This window comes from Erythrolamprus reginae, chromosome 13 (assembly GCF_031021105.1).
Source record: "Erythrolamprus reginae isolate rEryReg1 chromosome 13, rEryReg1.hap1, whole genome shotgun sequence".
NCBI classification, from domain to species: domain Eukaryota; kingdom Metazoa; phylum Chordata; class Lepidosauria; order Squamata; family Dipsadidae; genus Erythrolamprus; species Erythrolamprus reginae.
This window is the reverse complement of record NC_091962.1, coordinates 7,035,138-7,058,561: the sequence shown is the minus strand read 5'-3', so window position 1 is coordinate 7,058,561 and position 23,424 is coordinate 7,035,138. Positions and strand designations below refer to the sequence as shown.

Genomic DNA, 23,424 nt, shown 5'->3' with positions numbered 1-23,424 from the left:
CGGCATACAAATCTAATTAATAATAATAATAATAATAAGAAGAAGAAGAACAACAACAACAATAACAATAATAATAACAATCTAATTAATAATAATAATCTTAATAATAATAATAATAATAATAATAATAATAGTAATAATAATAATAATAATAATAATAATAATAATAATAATTTTCACATTTAATGACCGCACAATCCTTGGTCCATGCGATCCAAATTTGGATACTCAGCTGCCCGGTTCACATTGACGACGGTCGGTCGCCGTTTCCCTTTGACTTGGCGCAAAATCAAAAGGGAAGAAGCCTGCTTCACTTAACAACCGGGTTACTCACTTATCAACAGCAGATTTCGCTTAGCAACCGCGACAAGAAAAGCCGTACAAATCCCATTTAACGAATGTTTTCACTGAACAACAGAAACGTTGGCTCAGTTGCGGCCACAAGTCGAGGACTCCCTTGATCCAAACATTAAAAATTGTCTCTCCAAACCAAAAAGCAACGGATGCCGTGCGAACCACTCAATTTTCTTGATTGTCTTTTATTATTATTTTAAAATCCGAATTAACTGCAAAAATATATGGACAACTCATCTAGATCAAGGGAAATCTATAGATGCAATTTATATCGACTTCTGCAAAGCCTTTGATTCAGTGGTCCACAACAAACTACTCCTAAAACTCAAATCCTATGGCATCTCAGGATCCCTCCACAGCTGGATTACAGCATTCCTGTCAAATGGACAACAAGTGGTCAAAATAGGAAGCACCATATCCACCAGTTAAAAGCGGTGTTCCCCAAGGTAGTGTACTGGGACCAACGCTCTTCATTCTCTACATCAATGACCTTTGCGATTACATCACAAGCAACTGTGTCCTCTTCGCCGACGATGTAAAAATCTTCAACACCACCAATAACACAACTACTCTCCAAAAAGACCTGAACTCTGTCTCTGAGTGGTCCAACACACGGCAACTCCAAATCTCAACTAGCAAATGCTCTGTCCTACACATTGGGAAGAAGAATCTGAACTCCAAATACGAACTGAATAATCAAATTATCACAGATAATCCCCAGTCGGTTAAAGACCTTGCTATACTAACAACAAAAGATTTAAGTGCCAAAGCCCACTGCAACAACATAGCCAAGAAGGCTTCAAGAGTTGTAAACCTAATCCTACGTAGCTTCTGCTCTGGCAATCTCACACTACTTAACAAAACTTTTTCCAGACCCATCCTCGAATACAGCTCATCCGTTTGGAACCCATATCGCATCTCAGACATCAACACCCTTGAAAATGTCCAAAGATACTTCACCAGAAGATCCCTTCATTCCTCCACTCGAAATAGAATACCCTATGAGACTAGACTTTCAATCCTGTGCCTAGAAAGTTTAGAACTAAGATGCCTTAAACAAGATCTAAGTATTGCCCACAAGATCATATGCTGCAACGTCCTGCCTGTCGGCAACTACTTCAGCTTCAACCACAACAACACAAGAGCACACAAGATTAAAACTTAATATTAACCGCTCCAAACTTGACTGTAAAAAATATGACTTCAGTAACCAAGTTGTCGAAGCGTGGAACTCATTACCGGACTCCATAGTGTCATCCCCAAACCCCCAACACTTTACCCTTAGATTATCTATGGTTGACATATCCAGATTCCTAAGAGGTCAGTAAGGGGCGAGTACAAGTGCACTAGAGTGCCTTCCGTCCCCTGTCCTATTGCTCTCCTATATCTCCTATACCTTTCTTCCATTCCTATATCTCTTCTTCTATTCTTTCATTGATATGTTCTATTACTATACCTTCTTTTCTATTCTTTCTTAAATATATGAGTAGTAGATCCTTGGAACAAACTTCCAGCAGACGTGGTTGGTAAATCCACAGTAACCGAATTTAAACATGCCTGGGATAAACATATATCCATTGTAAGATAAAATACAGGAAATAGTAAAAGGGCAGACTAGATGGACCATGGGGTCTTTTTCTGCCGTCAGTCTTCTATGTTTCTATGTTTCTATATTTTACTATGAGTATCTCCTCCATAACCTTCATCATGTATTTTACTATGTGTGTGTGTGTGTGTGTGTGTGTATACCCACTAAAACCCTCATTGTGTATTGGACAAAATAAATAAATATTTTTTTAAAAAAAATCCCGCCTGGCGAAATCCGACTTTAAGCCGGCTCCCCGTTCCTCGCGCGGCCTCTAGCGGCCGCCGCGGGAATCGCCGGCCGAAGGAACACGGAAGCGGCGGCGGTCTTGCAAAAGCAAGCGAGCGGCGGCGGGGAGGGGGCGAGGCGGCCAGGTGAGGACGATGCGTGGCTTTTGCGGGGCGGGGGGCGAGGAAAGCGCCAGGGTCTCGGTGCATCAAAGGCCCGGGAAGCTTCTGAGGGCCTCGGGGGTCTTCCAGGCCCGGCGGCTGCATTGCAAAGGCCAGCGGGGTGTTTTGCAACCTTTGGAGATTTGCACTCCGGGACTCCCAAACCCCGTTAACTTGGGTGGGGTCCAAAGAAGCGAGGGATGGGTCTGAAACCGGGCAGGGGTCTCACCTAGCGCTTCTATCAGCCGCTCCACCTGGTTTGCATTGGCTTGAAAGCGCAGGGGAAGCCTTGGGCGCCCCCTCCCCGGGCTGATGATGGGGGCGGGTGTCCAGTTGGATTTCTCGCGATCGACTCCCTTTCCTTGAGCGATCTAGAACGAGGCGATCGATCCCTGCAAAGAAATCCGAAGCGAGATTCCAGTAGGACGTGTTTTTTTTTTGGGGGGGGTGGTGGTCCTGCCACTGTTCTGGATCACATTCCCCTCAAAAAACCCCGAGCGCAGATAGTCCTTGACTTACGACCACAACGGACCCCCCCCCCAACGTTGTGGGTTGAGTTTTGTCCAGTTTTATGACCCTTTTTTGGCAATCATCGCAGTTGACGTGATTTAACCTGGTTAAGTGAATCAGGTTTCCCCCGCATTTTCTGAAAATCGCAAAAGGGGATCAGCGACAGTCTGAAAATGTGATCCTATGGATCCTATACAAAGGTCATAATGATGAAAAACAGACGTACGTAACTTTTTTTCAGTGTCGTCACTTCAAACGGTCACTAAATGGGCTGTTGTACACTGAGGACTAGCTGCACTTTCGGCAGAGATCTGCTGGCTTCCTTCCCGTAACAATCTCTGATATTGTTTTTTTAATTCCCCTGGTCGGTCTCCCAGTTTTCACCATGGGGTCAAAAGGCGGAGAGAGCTGGACTGCTACCATCGATGCTTTCCGGGCGTCCCCCACGGCGTTCCTCTTATCCCGTGGAGCCGGAGACACCTTGGCGGCTGAGCTGCTGAACGAACTGCGGAGCGAAAAGTTGGGGGAAGCCGTTAAGGTACGCAAACGCCCTCCGTCTAGGTTACAAAAAGAGTACACGTGTAGAAACTTTAAGGAAGGTGGATTTCAGGGGCCGGTCCTATTTACTTCCCTTAGCGGTTTCGTGGGTCACACCGGAAGTATGTATTTTGCGCACAGGGGAGAGCTATGCCCACATCCGCACCCCCATCACTCCCTGGTTAAACTGATCTGCACATGTGCAGGAGGCTTTGCATGCAGAGGTTTATTCTGGGAGTTGAAGTCCAGATAATGATGATGATGATGATGATGATGATAATAATAATAATAATTTATTAGATTTGTATGCCGCCCCTCTCCGAAGACTCGGAGCACATTGCCTAGGGAATTCTGGGAATTGAAGTCCAGACATTAAAGCATACTAACTGGGGAATTCTGGGAGTTGAAGTCCAGACATTAAAACATGCTAACTGAAGAATTCTGGGAGTTGAAGTCCAGACATTAAACCAAATTGCCTAGGGAATTCTGGGAGTTGAAGTCCAGAAATTAAAGCATACTAACTAGGGAATTCTAGGAATTGAAGTCCAGACATTAAAACATGCTAACTGGGGAATTCTGGGAGTTGAAGTCCAGACATTAAAACATGCTAACTGAAGAATTCTGGGAGTTGAAGTCCAGACATTAAACCAAATTGCCTAGGGAATTCTGGGAGTTGAAGTCCAGAAATTAAAGCATACTAACTGAAGAATTCTGGGAGTTGAAGTCCAGACATTAAAGCCTGGGGAATTCTGGGAGTTGATGTCCAGACATTAAAGCCTGGGGAAGTCTGGGAGTTGAAGTCCAGACATTAAAGCCTAGGGAATTCTGGGAGTTGAAGTCCAGACATTAAAGCCTGGGGAATTCTGGGAGTTGACGTCCAGACATTAAAGCCTGGGGAATTCTGGGAGTTGAAGTCCAGACATTAAAGCCTGGGGAATTCTGGGAGTTGAAGTCCAGACATTAAAGCCTAGGGAATTCTGGGAGTTGAAGTCCAGACATTAAAGCATACTAACTGGAGAATTCTGGGAGTTGATGTCCAGACATTAAAGCCTGGGGAATTCTGGGAGTTGATGTCCAGACATTAAAGCCTGGGGAATTCTGGGAGTTGAAGTCCTCCCCTCTTGAAGCGGCTGAGGTTCAGAACCACTGCATTCGAGGTTCACCGTTTTCTGGCTGCCTCGATATTCTTTCCCCACCGTCCCCGACACCTTCTTTTTCTTGCCTTACAGCTTTCGATCCTGTCTCTCTTCTTGGAATACCCCACCCTGCTGTGCCCCGATGCCAAGGCAGGCCAGGAAGCCGCGGCCTCCCTCCTCTCCCTCTTCGCCCAGCTCAGCCTCTCCCCCAAGCACGTCGGCCTCCGTTGCTCCCTACTCTTCGCCACGGAAACGGTGCTGGTAGCGACCGACAGCTTGGGCGAAGACTGCCCAACCTCACACGAACTCCTCTCCGTGCTTCTCCACCTGGTGTCCGACCTGAACGACAGCCACGGGGGAGTCGCCGAGCGGCCTATCCGCGCCGCGGCTTGCGAGTGCCTCCGAGAGCTGGAGAGCTGCTACTCGGGGTTCCTGTTGCACCGGCTGGAGATCCTCCGGTCTCTGCAACAGCAGGAGGTCTCGAGCGTCCACCAGGGTTACACCTTGCTGTACGGCGTGGCGCTGCGGAACGCCGTCTTCCTCCTGGCCCGCGATGGGCAAGGCTGCCTGGGGGACCTTCTGGCAAGCAACGGAGAGCTGGTGTGGGAGGCTACGAAGGAAGTTGGCAAGCTCTCGCCGGTGGCCCTCGAGCAGCTGGTGCTCTTGCCCTCCGCCGCGGACCTCAAGGAGCTCAAATTGCTGCTCTCGGCCCTTCTGGAGAGCAGCTACCTCTTAACCTCCGCGGCGCAGAGCCACCTCTTGTGCCACCTGGCTCAGGCGGTGAGCGTGGTGCGCACCCAGTCGCCGGCGATTTTCAAAGCCCAGCTGGTCCGTCTCTTCGGCACAGCCAGCGTGACTCTGGAACACGCCATCCTGCAGCTGAAGTCGCTCTTCACTGATAGCCTCTTCACCGGCGAGGACGAGGCCTTCCTCCTCCGGCACTTGGTGGGACTGGCGCAGCACCCGGCTCTCCCGGATCCCGTCAAGCTTTTCTACCTGGATTGTCTTTTGCACTTCCCCGAAAACCGCCCGCTGGTCTCAGGAACCGACGAACGGCTACCGGTACTGCTCACGCCCCGCGCTACGTCGGGTCTCTTCCCCGGGTTCTTCCAAGATCAGGGGACCGTCCTGGCCCGGATGAATTTGCTGTGCCTCGTGTGTGTGGAGAACGAAGGGCCCAGTGCCGAGCGTGGGGCGGGCTACCTCCTGGAGCATATCCTGGCCCTCGGAGGCCTCGTGGCCCGGGACGGAGGATCGGATGCCACGCGTCTTTTCTTCCAAGCTGCCTTCGTTTTCGCCCGATATTTTGGCTCGCAGGCGCAGCCCATGGCGGAACTGACCCGGTGCCTGCTGGATCTCTACCGTCGCAACTGCACCTTGGCCCCAAACGTCATCAACCTCTTGGACGAGACATGGAAGATGCTGGATGAGTCCGGCTGGTCCAGGACCCTCGCCCAGGCCCTGCAAGAATTGGTCGTGAGCGTCCCCTTGCAGGAGGAAGACCTAAGTTGGCATCTCAAGATTTTGGCCCGATTGGCAAAGGAGAAGGATGTTCCTCAAGGTAGCACCATGCACTTCTTAGCTCGTCTGGTTGGCTCGGGGAAACTGGATGACTGGCGCTCTGGCCAGATCTTACTCAGCGTTTGCCAGAACTTGATGATGCTTGACCCCTCGCCCGCCCTGTCCCAGTTGGCAGCCCTGCTGCATGCCATCTCCCAGAGCCACACCGATATCGATGTCCAAGACCGTGCTGGCTTTTATTACACCTTGCTCACCAACCTTTCCGGTGAAAAATTAAGATCCGTGCTGGTTCCCGAAGGTCCCATCAAGACACGGTCGCTGTCCTCGTCCATCGTAGCCGACAGCGAAAGCTTCGTCACGGCATTGTCGGTCCACTCGGTGGATCCGGCTCCTTTGAAGCTACAGCGTGTTGAGATTACCGGCGATGCCCCGGCAGTTCCTCTCACCGAGCGGGAGCTGGACGGCTACTGCCAGTGGTTGGTGGCCGACCGCTCTCCCTCGTGGCTCAGTTTGGCGTACCAGCTGGTCCACGCGGGGCCTGGCACGCCTCCCTACGATCTCCTCCTTTGCGTGGTGCTTCGATTCGCCTGCACCAGCCGGCATTATGAGCCGGTGCCCGAAATCTGCATTCCGTGCCTTTCCGCACATCGCCCGTCCCCGACGGTGAGGCTAACGCTACGGCCGCATTGCCCGTACCCGACACGGCTGGACGTTTCTGCCCTTTATACGACGCAGGATGGGTTGACGCGTTGGAGTCAGCTCGACAACCTAGAATTGGCCTTTCCGGATCTTTTCTTACCCCTACCGATCCCCGACTGGTCTTCCGAGAAACGTCGGCAACTTTTCGATGTGCTCTGGCAGCGCCTCCGCCCTGACACCAAAGACGTGCACGCCGAGAGCCTCACCGTCTGGCCCCTGCCGCCCCGATCCTTAGAAGGCTTAGTGCGTGAGCAATTCGGCAGGTACATCCTGTCCGAGGAAGGCAATGAGTACGGGATCGCCCTGACTTTACCGCCTCGGGATCACATCCTCTTACGGGTGCGGAGTGTGGACGATGCGGCCCGGGTGACTATCCGCACCGACAACTGGAAGCTCCTCCCCTCGCTTAACCACTATTTGCAGGGTCTGGTGAAGGGCAGTTGAGAGCACAACGGTCCTGTGGGTGAAGGGGGAATGGATGGGGATGGGGCTGTCACTCACCAACTTTTGGGTGGAACTTCTCAGAAATGTTCCCAATAAAAATATATATAGTACAGTATATACCTTTTGCAAACTCCGTGTGATAAATTGGACAGGGACAGAGGAAGATTATTTATGGGACCGTCTCCTGCCACATACCTCCCAGAGACCAATAAGAGTACACAGAGTTGGCCTCCTCCAGGTCCTGTCAGCTAAACAACGCCGGGAAGGGCCTTCTCTGTGGCTGCCCCGGCTTTATGGAATCAACTCCCCCCCGAGGTCCGTATGGCCCCCACCCTGCTGGCTTTCCGTAAGGCCACGAAGACCTGGCTATGACGGTAGGCCTAAATTAACCACTAGCTTGTCCATGGGTATGAATGGCTAGTATGTATGCTGTTGAACTGTTTCAAGTTTTAATTAGGATTTTAGAAATTAGTTCATTTTTTTCTTGACTTCTTTTTATCCTTGCTGTTATTTATAATTTTATACTGTTGTGAGCTGCCCTGAGTCCTTCGGGATTGGGCGGCATAGAAGTCAAATTAAATAAACAAACAAATAAGATATTTGGGGAGGCCATTTTGTATTTCAATTTGATATAGGCCGGAGGGGTCGAACCTTGGCTAGTTTCAGGCCTGTGGACTTCAACTCCCAGAATTCCGAGGGAGCATTTCCTGACGTGGCTGCATAGCCGGGGCGGAGTCAGCAGCAGCAGGAAGTCATCATGCCTGCTGGGGAATTTTGGGAGTTGAAGTCCACAAGTCTTAAAAATGACCAAGATCGGATCCCTGTGATATAAGTGGGAGAAAATAAATGGGGAACGGAGCGGTGTGTGGCAGTCAAACCCACAAACTTGTGTGTTGATGGCACAGCTTGAATTACACCACAGGATGTTGCTTAGTGTTGCAAAACCACACCAACAAAGTTCCAAGGGAAGCGATCAGTTTGATTTAGAGTGGTGGGTTTTTTTTATTTTAATAATAATAATAATTTATTAGATTTGTACGCCACCCCTCTCTGAGGACTTGGAGGGTTCGCAACAGGGATTTTAAAAATAAGATCATTGTAAGACAGCTGGACTTCATCTCCCAGGCCCCCTCCTCCCCCCAGCCCTATGGTTCTCCTCTATGTTATCTTAAGGATCCCTCCCTCCCAAAGGGTGGGGAGAGGTGGATCCCTGGGCAAGGGAAATCTCTCCCTCTCAACCTGGGGGTGGGTCCCTGGGTGAGGATCTCCCACCTGGGGCTGGATCCCTGGCAAGGGAGGATTTCTCCCTCCCACCTACCTGGGGGTGGATCGCTGGGTGAGAATCTCCCTCCCTGGTGGAGGTGGATTCCTGGGCCAGGATCTCTCCTTCCCTCCTTCCCACCTGGGCATGGGGATCTCACCCTCCCACTTGTGGGTGGATCCCTGGATGAGGATTTCTCCCTCACCTGGTGTGGATCCCTGGGTGAGAAATTTCTTTTTCAGGCAGGGCTGGATCACTGGGCCAGGATCTCTCCTTTCCTCCCTCCCACCTGGGGGTGGACCCCAGGAGAAGGATCTCTCTCACCAGGGGTGCATCCACGGGTGAAGATTTCCCTGCCACCCGGGGCCGGGGTGGATCCCTGGGCCAGCCTCCCTCCCACCTGGGGATGGATCCCTGGGCATGGATCTCTCCCACCTGGGGATGGATCCCTGGGCATGGATCTCTCCCACCTGGGGATGGATCCCTGGGCATGGATCTCTCCCACCTGGGGTGGATCCCTGGGTGAGACTCTCCCACCTGGGGTGGATCCCTGGGTGAGACTCTCCCAGGTGGGGGTGGATCCCTGGGTCAGGATCTCCCCATCCACCTGAGATGGATCTCTGGGTGAGACTCTCCCTCCCACCTGGGGGTGGATCCCTCCTTCCTTCCCTCCCTCCCTCGCAGGGGTGGAGCCCAGGGCGGGGCCGGCGTGCAGCGTGGGAAGCGCGCCAGACTCACTATGGCCGGAGGGGGCGGAGAGCGGGGCCCGGGGCGGCTGGCGCTGGCTTCCCTGCCGGGGGCTCCCCGAGACGCCCTGCACCTCCTCCCTTGCTCCATCCGTCACGACGGGCCCGCCGCCGTTGCGCGCTACTTTGCGCCCGCCGTCCGCCGCGACCCAGAGGCGCCCGAGGGTAAAAGCACGCGGGCTGCAAGCGGGGCCGGGGCTGCAGGAGGCGGGAAGGCTGCGAGCCTGGACCCACTGCCCCCCCACCCACACCGCCCTCTTGCGCGCAGAGGGGGAAGGAGGGCAGTGCGCAAAGAGGCCCGGGAGGGAGTTTCTGCAAGCGGGCGCTCGCCTCGCCTTCCCCAGTTCAGGGAGGACTACAAGACCCATGTGGGCCCTTCTGGGGATCCACCTTGGGAATCTGAGCTTGTTGGGCTGAGTGTGAACCAGACCTCCATGTTGGTTAGTGCAGCGTTTCTCCAGTTTGGCCGGTGGGTGGACTTCAACTCCCATCATCCTCCAGCCAGCAAATGGGACTTGAAGTGCCCCCTTCTTCCAGCCGCCAAGCCGGAGGAAAACTATTGGGGGCAGCAGCTTTCCTTTGTATGCAGATTTGAGGTTTAATCCTGGCTTACTTTTTCAGAATTGGGACCTCTTGTGTGTCCTGGAAACATTTGGGGTGTCTCTCAAATGCCTCCCCGTTTGCTGACCTCTGGCACTTTTAAATATTCCATTAATTAATTAGACTTCTATGCCACCCAGTCCTGAAGGTGGTTATTTAGTTACGGAGATGTTATTTCTCCCCTCACTGTGGAATCTGGTCCCTGCCTGAAAACTACGAGCCCTAATTTTTTTAAAAAGGGGGTTCCTGAGACATGACCATCAACTTCACCCCCATTTTACAAATAATATATCCAGCATCCAGCCGAAAGGAAAAGCCCACCAGAAGTGAAGGTTACGGCCTAGGCTGGTGCAACCTAGGAGCTGCATTCACACAACATCCTCAATAGCTGAAGCTAACCTTAATTTATGTTTTATTATTTATTTATTTATTTATTTGGTGACCTTTTTCCCAAGTCCTTGTCTGCAATACAAATCTAAAACGAGGATCAATTCATTCTGGATTATTATTATTATTATTATTGTTGTTGCAAAAAGCAGTCATACACAGCAAACATAACTGATAGGCTGGATTTTGTATCACAATATCATAAGTTGAACTCTTCCCAAGCATCTAGGACTGTGTGATGTATTTTTGTATAATGTGCGCAGATCCAAGTGCGGTGGCCTTTTGTAACTGACAGATAATAATAATTATTTGAGATTGTTGTTGTTATTGTTATTATTATTGTTATTATTGCAAAAAGCAGTCACACAGCAAACAATTGATATGCTGGATTTTTGTAACTGACAGATAATTATTTGAGATTGTTTATTATTATTATTATCATTATTATTATTATCATCATTATTATTGTTGTTTTTCAGAGTGTCCAGCTAACCTGGAAATCAGGGAATTCGTGGAAAAAAAACTGAATAAATCGGGGGGGAAACAAACTATGGAAAATGTTTAAAAGTCAGGGGGAAAACATGTTAAAAAAAAACACGGATCGCGCTGCCTGGCAGAGTCAAGCAAAAATGAGCATTAATGTGGCAACCACTTGCTTCCTCAGCTCCATGGCTTAGCCCTTTGGTATGACGTCATCCAGGACCATGCTTTAATTAGATAGCAAATTACAGGAAATTGTGAGGGAAACATCAGGGAATTTCAAAATGCTTTCCCCCTGGACACCCTGTTATGTTGTTGTTGTTATTTAGCTGATATCAGGGTCTTAAAGTCGAATTACAAGGACTCTGGCATAAATAAGTGCAGGTGGCCCAAGTGGTAATCGGCACATTGGGTGCTGTGCCAAAAGACCTCTGCTGGCATTTGGAAACAACAAACCTTGATGAAATCACGATCTGTCAGTTGCAAAAAGCCACTGTACTTGGATCTGCGCGCATCGTACAAAAATACATCACACAGTCCTAGATTTATTTATTTATTTATTTATTTATTAGATTTGTATGCTGCCCCTCTCCGAAGACTCGGGGCGGCTAACAACAATATAAAAAGACAATGTAAACAAATCTAATATTAAAAATAATCTAAAAACCCCCAATTTAAAGAACCAATCATACATACAAGCATACCATGTATAAATTCTATAAGCCTAGGGGGGAAGGGAAAATTTCAATTCCCCCATGCCTGACGACAGAGGTGGGTTTTAAGGAGCTTGCGAAAGGCAAGGAGGATGGGGGCAACTCTGATATCTGGGGGGAGTTGGTTGCAGAGAGTCGGGGCCGCCACAGAGAAGGCTCTTCCCCTGGGTCCCGCCAGAGGACATTGTTTAGTCGACGGGACCCGGAGAAGGCCAACTCTGTGGGACCTAACTGGTCGCTGGGATTCGTGCGGCAGAAGGCGGTCCTGGAGATATTCTGGTCCGATGCCATGAAGGGCTTTGTAGGTCATAACCAACACTTGCTTGGAAAGAATTTGACTTGTGATATTGTGATACAAAATCCAGCATATCAATCTCATTTGCTGTGTATTACTGGGTTTTTTGCAAATATAAAACAACAACAATAATAATTATCATCATTATCCCTATCTTGTGTGGATACCCCCCAATTTAATTAGTATGCTTGTATTTCTATTTTACTGTGGGCGTTTGGATTCAGTTCTTGTATTCTTATTGTGGCTAGCAGGCTGTGGGAAAGAGAGGGGGTCTTGTGAACGCAGCCACAGCCTGTTTGAATTGCATCCCTGTGGTTTCTCTCCTACCTCTCTCCCTCATCCAGGTGAGGCCTCCGTGTCCTTCCGGGGCCGAAGCCTGAAGGGGAAGGAAAGCTCTCTTCCCAAAGGATACGTTGGCTTAGTGCTGGAAGAGACCAACTTGGGCCCGACATCCGAGGTTTGTTCCTGGAATGGCATGTGGGGAAGACAAGGGCTGCCGAGGGACATCAGATAAGAGGCAGCTTAGCCCTTAGGAGAAAGCGTTTCAGATGAGATCCTGCCTAGTTTTTTAGCCTATAAAGGAGGGTGGGAAGAGAGAATGTAAATCTATGGAATGAGTTCAGGTTGTGCAAGGATATGTGTGGAAGACCTTGGGAGAAGGACCAAAGAGACCCTGCCCGATAAGAGGCAGCATAACCCTCAGATGTATAAGGCGTGGCGAGAGGCTCAAAATAAACTCTCCCTGGTTTCTCGGGCTGTAAAGGAGATGCTATAATATACATGTTCTGTCGGGCTCTCTGGTAGACTCCTCCCAAAAATTCACAGGTACAAATTTCAGACACACACACGTTTGAAAATTCAAAACAATGTTCTTTATAATGAAAATTCACTTAAATCAAGCCCTCTTTTGGTATAGCAAAGAGCACTCGTCTCCAAACAAACTGGTAATTTGTACAAGTCCCTTATCAGTTCTGTGATACTTAGCTTGCAGCTGTGAGGCAATTCACAGTCCTTCTTCTTTCACAAAGTGAAACACTTTGCTCTGGTTTAGTTTCAAAGCAGGGAAAAATCAGCACACACAAAGTCAAAATCGGTAAAGCAGTCACGAAACACAACGATCAGATAACCCTCCACAAGGGCCAAACCCACAGGCTGCTCTTTATAGCAGCCTCACTAATTACCACAGCCCCACCCAACCACAGGTGGCCTCATTTTCTTTGATAATAATCTCTCAGTTGTTGTTGCCTATGCATCGCTCTCCGCATGCGTGGCTGTATCATTAACTCTTGTTCCGAATCCAAGGAGGAGCTAGATAATTGATCTCCTTCTGAGCTGTCTGCCACACTCTCCTCCTCCCTGTCACTCATGTCTTCTTGGTCAGAGGAGTCTTCATCATCAGATTCCACCGGGGGCAAAACAGGCCTGCAGCATGTGGATGTCTCCCCCACACCCACAATCCTTGGGGCAGGAGCTGGGCCAGAGGTAACCACAACAATCCAGTGATACCTTGTCTTACGAATTTAATTGGTTCTGGGATGAGGTTTGTAAGGTGAAAAGTTTGTAAGATGAAACAATGTTTCCCATAGGAATCAATGGAAAAGCGATTAATGCGTGCAAGCCCAAAACTCACCCCTTTTGCCAGCTGAAGCACCCGTTTTTGCGCTGCTGGGATTCCCCTGAGGCTCCCCTCCATGGGAAACCCCACCTCCGGATTTCTGTGTTTTTGCAATGCTGCAGGGGAATCCAAGCAGGGGAATCCCAGCATCGAAAAAACGAGCGCTTCACTGGCAACCGAAGTCCGGAGGTGGGGTTTCCCAGCAAGGGGAGCCTCAGTGAAATCGCAGCATCACAAAAACACAGAGGTCCGGAGGTGGAGTTTCGAGGACTTCGGTGTTTTTGCGATGCTGCGATTTCACTGAGGCTCCCTTCGCTGGGAAACCCCACCTCTGGACTTCCGTTGCCAGCGAAGCACCCGTTTTTGTGATGCTGGGATTCCCCTGCAGCATCACAAAAACACAGAAGTCCGGAGGTGGGGTTTCCCATGGAGGGGAGCCTCAGGGGAATCCCAGCAGCGCAAAAACTGGTGCTTCGGCTGGCAAAAGGGGTGAGTTTTGGGCTTGAACGCATTAATCGCTTTCCCATTGATTCCTATGGGAAACATTGTTTCGTCTTACAAACGTTTCACCTTACGAACCTCGTCCCGGAACCAATTAACTTTGTAAGACAAAGGTATCACTGTACTATGTGGGTAAGACCTTTGGAAGTGGGCGGGGAGACCTTGCCAAGGGGATATCCCATCAGACAAGACCCTCGGCTGCATAACACGAGAAAAGAGGCTCCGAAGGCACCGTCCCATTTCTCAGGCTATAAAAGGGGAAGATATAAATCTATGGAGAGACTTCAGAAGGTGTGGCTCTCTGCAAAGAAGGTTTTATAAGCCCTAAGTCTACGCAGGGTTTTTCCCCTCCCCATTGGTCTACTTGCAATGCAAGGAAGATCTGAGGAAGGCGACGAACCTGGGATCGGCTGGGGTGTGAGTTCTGATGGGGGTGGCTAGCTTTGCACCTGGTTCTTTTCTTACAACCAGCTTCTCTAGAGAAAGAAATGTGTATCTCCCATCAATTGCAGTGTAGAGACAGAAAGAAAGACAGAATTGCACTGCAATTGATGGGAGATACATATTTCTTTCTCTAGAGAAGTTGGTTATTGGCCCGCCCCGTTTTCTCTTTCTCTCTTTAAAAGAAAAGAACCAGGTGCAAAGCTAGCCGCCCCCATCTGCACTCACACTCCAGTGCGTAGCCTTCCTCAGATCCTCCTCAGCTGGGCTTGGCTTCCCACTCACAGCTGCTATGTCTTCAGAGCTTGGAGCTGTCATGGGGGGGGGGGGCGGAACCAGGAGGAGAGCCGAGTCTGGCATGACTGGTGGAGGAATTCTGGGAGTTGAAGTCCACAAGTCTTAAAAGCTGCAAGTTGGAAGACCCCTAAGTCTCCCAACTTGCACTTAGGAGGAGCAAGGGACTTCAAACCTGGCAAGTTTAAGGCTTGTGGACTTCAACTCCCATTTGTAAGCTAGCATGACTGGTGGAGGAATTCTGGGAGTTGAAGTCCACAAGTCTTGAAGCTGCCAAGTTTGAAGTTTGTAAAAGGTGTACGTGGTTTTAAAAAAAGTATACATTTTTTTAAAAAGTGTTCTGCTACACTGGTATTTTATTAAACAATATGCTATTACACCATTTGGTTCAGAATGCTTTTTCCCTCGTTTTCCTCCTCTAAAATCTGGGTGCGTCTTATACACCCAAAAATACAGTAGTACCTCTAGATACGAGCTGCTCCACATGCGAGTATTCCAAGTTACGAGCCGCGACACGAGCGAAATTTCTGTTCGACACCCGAGCTCAAATTCGGGATATGAGCCGAGCATCCACTAGGTGGCGCAAGAATCTCCTTGCTTCCGGTTATCTCGGCGCGAAAAACAACGTCTAAAGGCATTTGTTCAAGATTCGAGTTGATTGACTTACGAGCTCGGGTCTGGAACGAATTAAACTCGTATGTCGAGGTACCACTGTAGTCAGGGCAACAGAAGGGTCCCTCCCTAGTTTATCAGGCTTTACAGTAGATATTTATATTTTCAGATGTGCTAGATTCTATCAGGCAACCGTCAGATAAGAGGCAGCTTAGCCCTCAGCTGCATAATGGATGAGAAAGAGCTCGGAAGGGATCGTCCCTAGATTCTCAGGCTGTAGAGGAGACGGTGGGAGATTTGTACTTTCAGGCCCGCACGATTCTTCCAACGTAGCTTTACCATGTAGAATGAGCTCATCTCGTTGTCATTAGCTCACACTGGGGTAAGGTGGGCAAATAAATCTATTGCTCCCCACCAACCGCATCCCCTTTTCTTTCCCCCCCCCCCCAGGAACGGGAAGTGAGTGTGAAGTCGACTTTTGATTCCCTGACGGTGTGGAACCTGGAACGGGCGCCAAGTAACAGCGACGAAATTGTCATGGCGCTTGATTGGCCAGCGATCGCTCGAGGGGTGAGTGTCGGTTGACTTCAGCGTCCAGAAAGCTCCTCCAGACGGCAACTCCCAGGATTCCCTCAGTCTAAATTTGAGATTTCTGGGACTTGAAGTCCGCTCTGGCTGAAGGGTTCACTCCAGTGTTCCCTCTAATTTTTTTTCGGGGTAAGCGGAAAAGTATAGTGTCTGAGCGGCAGTCCCTTTGGCACTGGGCGGCATATAAGTATGTATAAATAAATAAAGTAAGTAAGTAAGTAAGTGTGGGCGTGCGCTATCACACATGAGCGAGTTCTTGCATCCATAATTCTATCCTTTCTATGTCTCCCTCCCTCTTTCCTCCCTCCCTCCCTCTTTCCTTTGTATCTCTCCCTCTTTCCTCCTCCCTTTTTCCTTTCTAACTCTCCCTCCCTTTCCTCCCTCTTTCCTTCTATCTCTCCTCCCTCTTTCCTCCTACCCTCTTTCCTTTCAATGTGTCCCTCCCTCTTTCCTCCCTCCCTTTCCTTTCTCCCTCTTTCATTCTATCTCTCCCTCCTCTTTCCTCCCTCCCTCTTTCTTTCTATCTCCCTCCCTTTCCTCCCTCCCTCTTTCCTTTCTATCTCTCCTCCCTCTTCCTCCTCCTTTCCTTTCTCCCACTTCATCTATCTCTACCTCCCTTTCTCCTCCTCTTTCCTTCTATCCCTCCCTCTTTCCTCCCACCCTCTTTCCTTTCTATCCTCTCCTCCCTCTTTCTCCCTCCCTTTCCTTTCTCCCACTTTCCATTCTATCTCTCCCTCACCTTTCCTCCCTCTTTCCTTTCTATCTCTCCTCCCTCTTTCCTCCCACCCTCTTTCTTCCTATCTCTCCCTCCCTTTCCTCCCTCCCTCTTTCCTTCTATCTCTCCCACCCTCTTTCTCCCTCCCTTTCCTTTCTCCACTTTCTTTCTATCTCTCCTCCTTTCTCACTCCCTCTTTCCTTTCAATCTCCCTCCCTCTTTCCTCCCTCCCTCTTCCTTTCTATCTCTCCCTCCCTCTTTCCTTTCTATCTTTCTCTTCCCTGCCTTTCTCCAAGCCCTTTTCCTCTCCCTATCCTACTGGCTACTATCCCCCCTCTCCTCCTTTATCTCTCCCTCCCTCTTTCCTTTGTATCTCTCCCTCTTTCCTCCTCCTTTTTCCTTCTAGTCTCTCCCTCCCTTTCCTCCTCTTTCCTTCTATCTCTCCCTCCCTCTATCCTCCCTCCCTCTTTCTTCTATCTCCCCTCCCTTTCCTCCCTCCCTCTTTCTATCTCTCCCTCCCTTCCCTCCCTCTTTCCTTTCTATCTCTCCTCCTCTTCCTCCCTCCTCTTCCTTCTATCTCCCTCCCTTTCTCCCTCCCTCTTTCCTTTCTATCTCTCCCTCCTCTTTCCTCCTACCCTCTTTCCTTTCTATTGTCCCTCCCTCTTCCTCCCTCCCTTTCTTTCTCCCTCTTCTTCTATCTCTCCCTCCCTTTCCTCCCTCCCTCTTTCTTCCTCTTTCCGTTCCTTCTCTCCCTTTTCCTCCCTCCCTTTCCTTCTCCCTCTTTCTTTCTATCTCCTCCCTTCCTCCTCCTCTTTCCTTTCTATCTCTCCCTCCCTCTTCTTTCTATCTCTCCCTCCCTCTTTCCTCCTCCTCTTCCTTTCTATCTCTTCCTCCCTTTCCTCCCTCCTCTTTCCTTTCTATCTCTCCCTCCCTCTTTCATTCCTCCCTTTCCTTCTATCTCTCCCTTCCCTTTCTCCGTCCCTCTTTCTTTCTATCTCTCCCTCCCTCTTTTCTCCCTCCCCCTTTCCTTTCTATCTCTCCCTCCCTCTTTCCTCCCTCCCTCTTTCCTTTCGATCTCCCCTCCCTCTTCCTTTCTATGTGTCCTCCTCTTTCCTCCCTCCCTTCCTTTCTCCTCTTTCCTTTCTCTCTCCTCTCTTTCCTCCTTCCTCTTTCCTCCTCTTTCCGTGCTATCTCTTCTCTTCCTCCCTCCCTTCTTTCTCCCTCTTTTCCATCCTATCTCTCCCTCCCTTTCCTCCTCCCTCTTTCCTTTCTATCTCTCCTCCCTTTCCTCTCCTCCTCTTCCATTCTATCTCTCCCTCCCATTCCTCCCTCCTCTTTCCTTCGGCTCTCCCTCTCTTTCCTCCCTCCCTCTTTCTTCCCTCTTTCCGTTCTATCTCTCCCTTTTCCTCCCTCCCTTTCCTTTCTCCCTCTTTCCTTTCTATCTCTCCCTCCTTTCCTCCCTCCCTCTTTCCTTTCTATTCTCTCCCTCCCTCTTTCCTTTCTATCTCTCCCTCCTCTTTCCTCCCTCCCTCTTTCCTTCTATCTCTTCCTCCCTTTCCTCCTCCTCTTTCCTTTCTATCTCTCCCTCCCTCTTTCATTCCTCCCTTTCCTTTCTATCTCTCCCTCCCTTTCTCCGTCCCTCTTTCCTTTCTATCTCTCCCTCCTTCTTTCCTCCACCCCCTTTCCTTTCTTCTCTCCCTCCCTCTTTCTCTACCCTCCCCCTTTCCTTTCTATCCCTCCTCCCCCTTTCTCCCTCCCTCTTTCCTTTCGATCTCCCCTCCCTCTTTCCTTTCTATGTGTCCCTCCCTTCTTTCCTCCCTCCCTTTCCTTTCTCCCTCTTTCCTTTCTCTCTCCCTCTCTTTCCTCCCTTCCTCTTCCTTTCTATCTCTCCCTCCCTTCCTCCCTCCCTCTTCCTTTCTATCTCTCCCTCCCTTTCCTTCCTCCCTCTTTCCTTTCTATCCTCCCTCTTTCCTCCCTCCCCTTTCCTTTCTATCCCTCCCTCCCCCTTTCCTCCCTCCCTCTTTCCTTTCTATCTCTCTCCCTCTTTCCTCCTCCCTCCCTCTTCCTTTCTATCTCCCTCCTTTCCTCCCTCTTTCCTTTCTATCTCTCCCTCCCTTTCCTTCTATCTCTCCCTTCCTTTCCTCCCTCCCTCTTTCCATCTCTCCCTCCCTCTTTCCTCTCCCCTCTTTCCTTTCTATCTCCCCCACCCTCTTTCCCTTTCTATGTGTCCTCCCTCTTTCCTCCCTCCCTTTCTCCCTCTTTCCTTTCTATCTCTCCCTCCCTTTCCTCCCTCCCTCTTTCCTCCCTCTTTCCGTTCTATCTCTCCTCTTTCCTCCCTCCCTTTCCTTTCTCCCTCTTTCCATTCTCTCTCCTCCCTTTCCTCCCTTCCTCTTTCCTTTCTATCTCTCCCTCCCTTTCCTCCTCCCACTTTCCTTTCTATCTCTCCCTCCATTTCCTCCCTCCCACTTTCCTTTCTATATCTCCTCCCTTTCCTCCCTCCTCTTTCCTTTCTATCTCTCCCTCCCTTTCCTTTCTCCCTCTTTCCTATCTCTCCCTCCCTTTCCTCCCCCTCTTTCCTTTCTATCTCTCCCTCCCTCTTTCCTCCCTCCCTTTCCTTTCTATCTCTCCCTCCTTTCTCCCTCCTCTTTCCTTTCTATCCCTCCCTCTTTCCTCCTCCTCTTTCTATCTCTCCCTCCCTCCTCTTCCTTTCTATCTCTCCTCCTCTTTCCTCCCTCCCTCTTTCCTTTCTATCTCCCTCCCTTTCCTCCCTCCCTCTTTCCTTTCTATCTCTCCCTCCCTCTTTCCTCCCTCCCTTTCCTTTCTCCCACTTTCATATCTCTACCTCCCTTTCCTCCCTCCTCTTTCCTTTCTATCCCTCCCTCTTTCCTCCCACCCTCTTTCTTTCTATCTCTCCCTCCTCTTTCCTCCCTCCCTTTCCTTTCTCCCACTTTCCATTCTATCTCTCCCTCCCTTTCCTCCTCTTTCCTTTCTATCTCTCCCTCCCTCTTTCCTCCCACCCTCTTTCCTTCCTATCTCTCCCTCCCTTTCCTCCCTCCCTCTTTCCTTTCTATCTCTCCACCCTCTTTCCTCCCTCCCTTTCTTTCTCCCACTTTCCTTTCTATCTCTCCTCCCTTTCTTCCCTCCCTCTTTCCTTTCTATCTCTCCTCCCTCTTCTCCCTCTTTCCTTTCTATCTCTCCCTCCCTCTTCCTCCTCCCTTTCCTTTCTCCTCTTTCCTTTCTATCTCTCCTCCTTTCCTCCCTCCCTTTTTCCTTTCTATCTCTCCCTCCCTCTTTCCTCCCTCCCTCTTTCCTTTCTATATCTCTTCCTTTCCTCCCTCTTTCCTTTCTATCTCTCCCTCCTTTCCTTTCTATCTCTCCTCCCATTCCTCCCTCCATCTTTCCTTTCTATCTCTCCCTCCTCTTTCCTCCCTCCCTCTTTCCTTTCTGTGTCCTCCCTCTTTCCTTTCTCCCTCTTTCCTTTCTATCTCTCCCTTTCCTTTCTCCCACTTTCCATTCTATCTCTACCTCCTTTCCTCCCTCCCTCTTTCCTTTCTATCCCTCCTCTTTCCTCCCACCCTCTTTCTTTTCTATCTCTCCCTCCTCTTTCCTCCCTTTCTTTTCTCCCTCTTTCCTTTCTATCTCTCCCTCCCTTTCCTCCCTCCCTCTTTCCTCCCTCTTTCGTTCTATCTCTCCTTTTTCCTCCCATCCCTTTCCTTTCTCCCTCTTTCCATTCTATCTCTTCCTCCCTTTCCTCCTTCCTCTTTCCTTTCTATCTCTCCTCCTTTCTCCCTCCCTTTCCTCCCTCCCACTTTCCTTTCTATCTCTCCCTCCATTTCCTCCCTCCCTCTTTCCTTTCTATCTCTCCCTCCCTCTTTCATTCCTCCCTTTCCTTTCTATCTCTCCCTCTCTCTTTCCTCCCTCCCTTCTTTCTATCTCCCTCCCTCTTTCCTCCCTCCCTCTTTCCTTTCTATCTCTCCCTCCCTTTCCTCCCCCTTCTTTCCTTTCTATCTCTCCCTCCCTCTTTCCTCCCTCCCTCTTTCCTTTCTATCTCTCCCTCCCTTTCCTCCCTTCTTTCCTTTGTATCTCTCCCTCCCTCTTTCTCCCTCCCTCTTTCCTTTCTATCTCTCCCTCCCTTTCCTCCCCCCTTCTTTCCTTTCTATCTCTCCCTCCCTTACAGGGAATTTACATATTAACCTGGGCCTGACACCGAGGTGTTCTTTTTTTTCCCACCCAGGTTTTGTGTTGGGTTTTTTTCCTTTGGAACGGGTTAAGCCCCCCCCCCCCCCCCCGACTAAGGGGATGGTGTGTTAGTCATAAGTGTGAGGACTGTGTTAAGTGGCTTTTTCTCAGTGATGGAATTCAGGTGATCGTAAGTTGAGGACTACCTGCATGCACGGCTGAAGGTGCTGATTTTGTGTGTGGGTCCCTTTGCAGATCCACGGCCCAGTGACCGACGAGGAGTGAGGAAGAGCCGAGCAAAGGCGTCTTCGAGGAAAAAATACGTTGTGCTGAGACTTAAAATGCAGAACTTGGGGCGAAGAAAAGAACATGGAACGAAACTTCAGCCTCATCTGAAAATCCCTTCGCTTCTTTCTCCTTCCAAACTCTTATTTGAAATTTGTGCAACTGCAGCTTTCTGTGGCTCTCGGGCCGAGTTTTAATTAACTACTTCTGGCATTTTTTTTAAAATCAAAAAAATCCCACAAATAAAACATTTCATTGTTTTGAAAGTAGTGGTGGTCTTGCTTTACGCTCTTCCTATCGACTGTTTCAAGGCCAGAATGGGGAGGGGGAGGCTAAAACCCCCTTCCCCAATCTTTTTAATGAAAAATTAGCCTAGCCTTGTTGACTTTCTTGTTTTTGTAACATCAAATATCTCACTTGAAAAATGTGTGAATTGTAATTCTGGCCAAGGAGGACGGGATGTTTAATGCTTTTAGAAAATTCTAGAACATTCCAGAAAATTCTAGAACATTTTAGAAAATTCCAGAAAATTCTAGAACATTTTAGAAAATTTTAGAAAATTCCAGAACATTCTAGAACATTCTAGAAAATTCTAGAACTTTTACAAAATTCTAGAAAATTGTAGAACATTTTACAAAATTGTAGAACATTTTACAAAATTCTAGAACATTTTACAAAATTCTAGAACATTTTACAAAATTCTAGAACATTTTACAAAATTCTAGAACATTAGAAAATTCTAGAACATTTTAGAAAATTCTAGAACTTTTAGAAAATTCTAGAACTTTTAGAAAATTCTAGAAAATTCTAGAACTTTTTTGAAAATTCTAGAACATTTTAGAAAATTCTAGAACATTTTAGAAAATTCTAGATTCTGGAAAATTCTAGAACATTTTAGAAAATTCTAGAACATTTTAGAAAATTCTAGAACATTTTAGAAAATTCTAGAACATTCTAGAACATTTTAGAAAATTCTAGAACATTTTAGAAAATTCTAGAACATTAGAAAATTCTAGAACATTTTAGAAAATTCTAGAACATTTTAGAAAATTCTAGAACATTCTAGAAAATTCTAGAACTTTTAGAAAATTCTAGAACTTTTAGAACATTCTAGAACTTTTAGAAAATTCTAGAACTTTTAGAAAATTCTAGAACATTTTACAAAATTCTAGAACATTTTAGAAAATTCTGGAACATTAGAAAATTCTAGAACTTTTAGAAAATTCTAGAACTTTTAGAAAATTCTAGAACATTTTAGAAAATTCTAGAACATTTTAGAAAATTCCAGAACATTTTAGAAAATTCTAGATTCTGGAAAATTCTAGAACATTTTAGAAAATTCTAGAAAATTCTAGAACTTTTAGAAAATTCTAGAACATTTTAGAAAATTCTAGAACATTAGAAAATTCTAGAACATTTTAGAAAATTCTAGAACTTTTAGAACATTCTAGAACTTTTAGAACATTCTAGAACATTTTACAAAATTCTAGAACATTTTAGAAAATTCCAGAACATTAGAAAATTCTAGAACTTTTAGAAAATTCTAGAACTTTTAGAAAATTCTAGAACATTTTAGAAAATTCTAGAACATTTTAGAAAATTCTAGAACATTTTAGAAAATTCTAGAACATTTTAGAAAATTCCAGAACATTTTAGAAAATTCTAGATTCTGGAAAATTCTAGAACATTTTAGAAAATTCCAGAACATTTTAGAAAATTCTAGAACATTTTAGAAAATTCTAGAATATTAGAAAATTCTAGAACATTTTAGAAAATTCTAGAACTTTTAGAAAATTCTAGAACTTCTAGAAAATTCTAGAACTTTTAGAAAATTCAAGAACATTTTAGAACATTCTAGAACATTTTTGAAAATTCTAGAACATTTTACAAAATTCTAGAACATTTTACAAAATTCTAAAACATTTTACAAAATTCTAGAACATTTTACAAAATTCTAGAACTTTTAGAAAATTCTAGAACTTAGAAAATTCTAGAACATTGTAGAAAATTCAAGAACATTTTAGAACATTCTAGAACATTTTAGAAAACTAGAACATTTTAGAAAATTCTAGAACATTTTAGAAAATTCTAGAACATTTTAGAAAATTCTAGAACTTTTAGAAAATTCTAGAACTTTTAGAAAATTCTAGAACTTTTAGAAAATTTTAGAACTTTTAGAAAATTCTAGAACATTTTAGAAAATTCTAGAACATTAGAAAATTCTAGAACATTTTAGAAAATTCTAGAACTTTTAGAAAATTCTAGAACTTTTAGAAAATTCTAGAAAATTCAAGAACATTTTAGAACATTCTAGAACATTTTAGAAAATTCTAGAACATTTTACAAAATTCTAGAACATTTTAGAAAATTCTAGAACATTTTAGAAAATTCTAGAACATTTTAGAAAATTCTAGAACATTCCAGAACATTTTTGAAAATTCTAGAACATTTTTGAAAATTCTAGAACATTTTTGAAAATTCTAGAACATTTTTGAAAATTCTAGAACATTTTACAAAATTCTAGAACATTTTACAAA

At 47.2% G+C, this 23,424-nt stretch overlaps 2 protein-coding genes across 3 annotated transcripts; both read left to right on the top strand.

The window, feature by feature from the left end:
• Window positions 1-2,232: 2,232 nt before the first annotated feature.
• Window positions 2,233-7,292, top strand: AP5B1 (adaptor related protein complex 5 subunit beta 1). Its single transcript, XM_070766348.1, has 3 exons — window positions 2,233-2,313; window positions 3,216-3,376; window positions 4,605-7,292. The coding sequence occupies exons 2-3, from the start codon at window positions 3,224-3,226 to the stop codon at window positions 7,173-7,175; spliced, it is 2,724 nt and encodes a 907-aa protein (XP_070622449.1). The 5' UTR covers window positions 2,233-2,313; window positions 3,216-3,223; the 3' UTR covers window positions 7,176-7,292.
• Window positions 6,784-21,153, top strand: RNASEH2C (ribonuclease H2 subunit C). Of its 2 annotated transcripts, none has more exons than XM_070766357.1 (4): window positions 6,784-7,549; window positions 12,002-12,114; window positions 15,571-15,690; window positions 20,858-21,153. In XM_070766357.1, the coding sequence occupies exons 1-4, from the start codon at window positions 7,210-7,212 to the stop codon at window positions 20,885-20,887; spliced, it is 603 nt and encodes a 200-aa protein (XP_070622458.1). In that variant the 5' UTR covers window positions 6,784-7,209; the 3' UTR covers window positions 20,888-21,153. The 2 variants fall into 2 exon arrangements, with proteins under 2 accessions (XP_070622458.1, XP_070622459.1); XM_070766358.1 differs by lacking the exon at window positions 6,784-7,549 and adding an exon at window positions 9,143-9,347.
• Window positions 21,154-23,424: the final 2,271 nt, after the last annotated feature.

Coding starts and splice junctions, on each gene's coding strand:
- AP5B1 (XM_070766348.1), top strand. CDS start 3,224: ATGGGGTCAAAAGGCGGAGAGAGCTGGACTGCTACCATCGATGCTTTC. Junction 3,377..4,604: donor AGTTGGGGGAAGCCGTTAAG/GTACGCAAACGC, acceptor CTTGCCTTACAG/CTTTCGATCCTGTCTCTCTT.
- RNASEH2C (XM_070766357.1), top strand. CDS start 7,210: ATGGGGATGGGGCTGTCACTCACCAACTTTTGGGTGGAACTTCTCAGA. Junction 7,550..12,001: donor ACGAAGACCTGGCTATGACG/GTAGGCCTAAAT, acceptor TCCCTCATCCAG/GTGAGGCCTCCGTGTCCTTC. Junction 12,115..15,570: donor ACTTGGGCCCGACATCCGAG/GTTTGTTCCTGG, acceptor CCCCCCCCCCAG/GAACGGGAAGTGAGTGTGAA.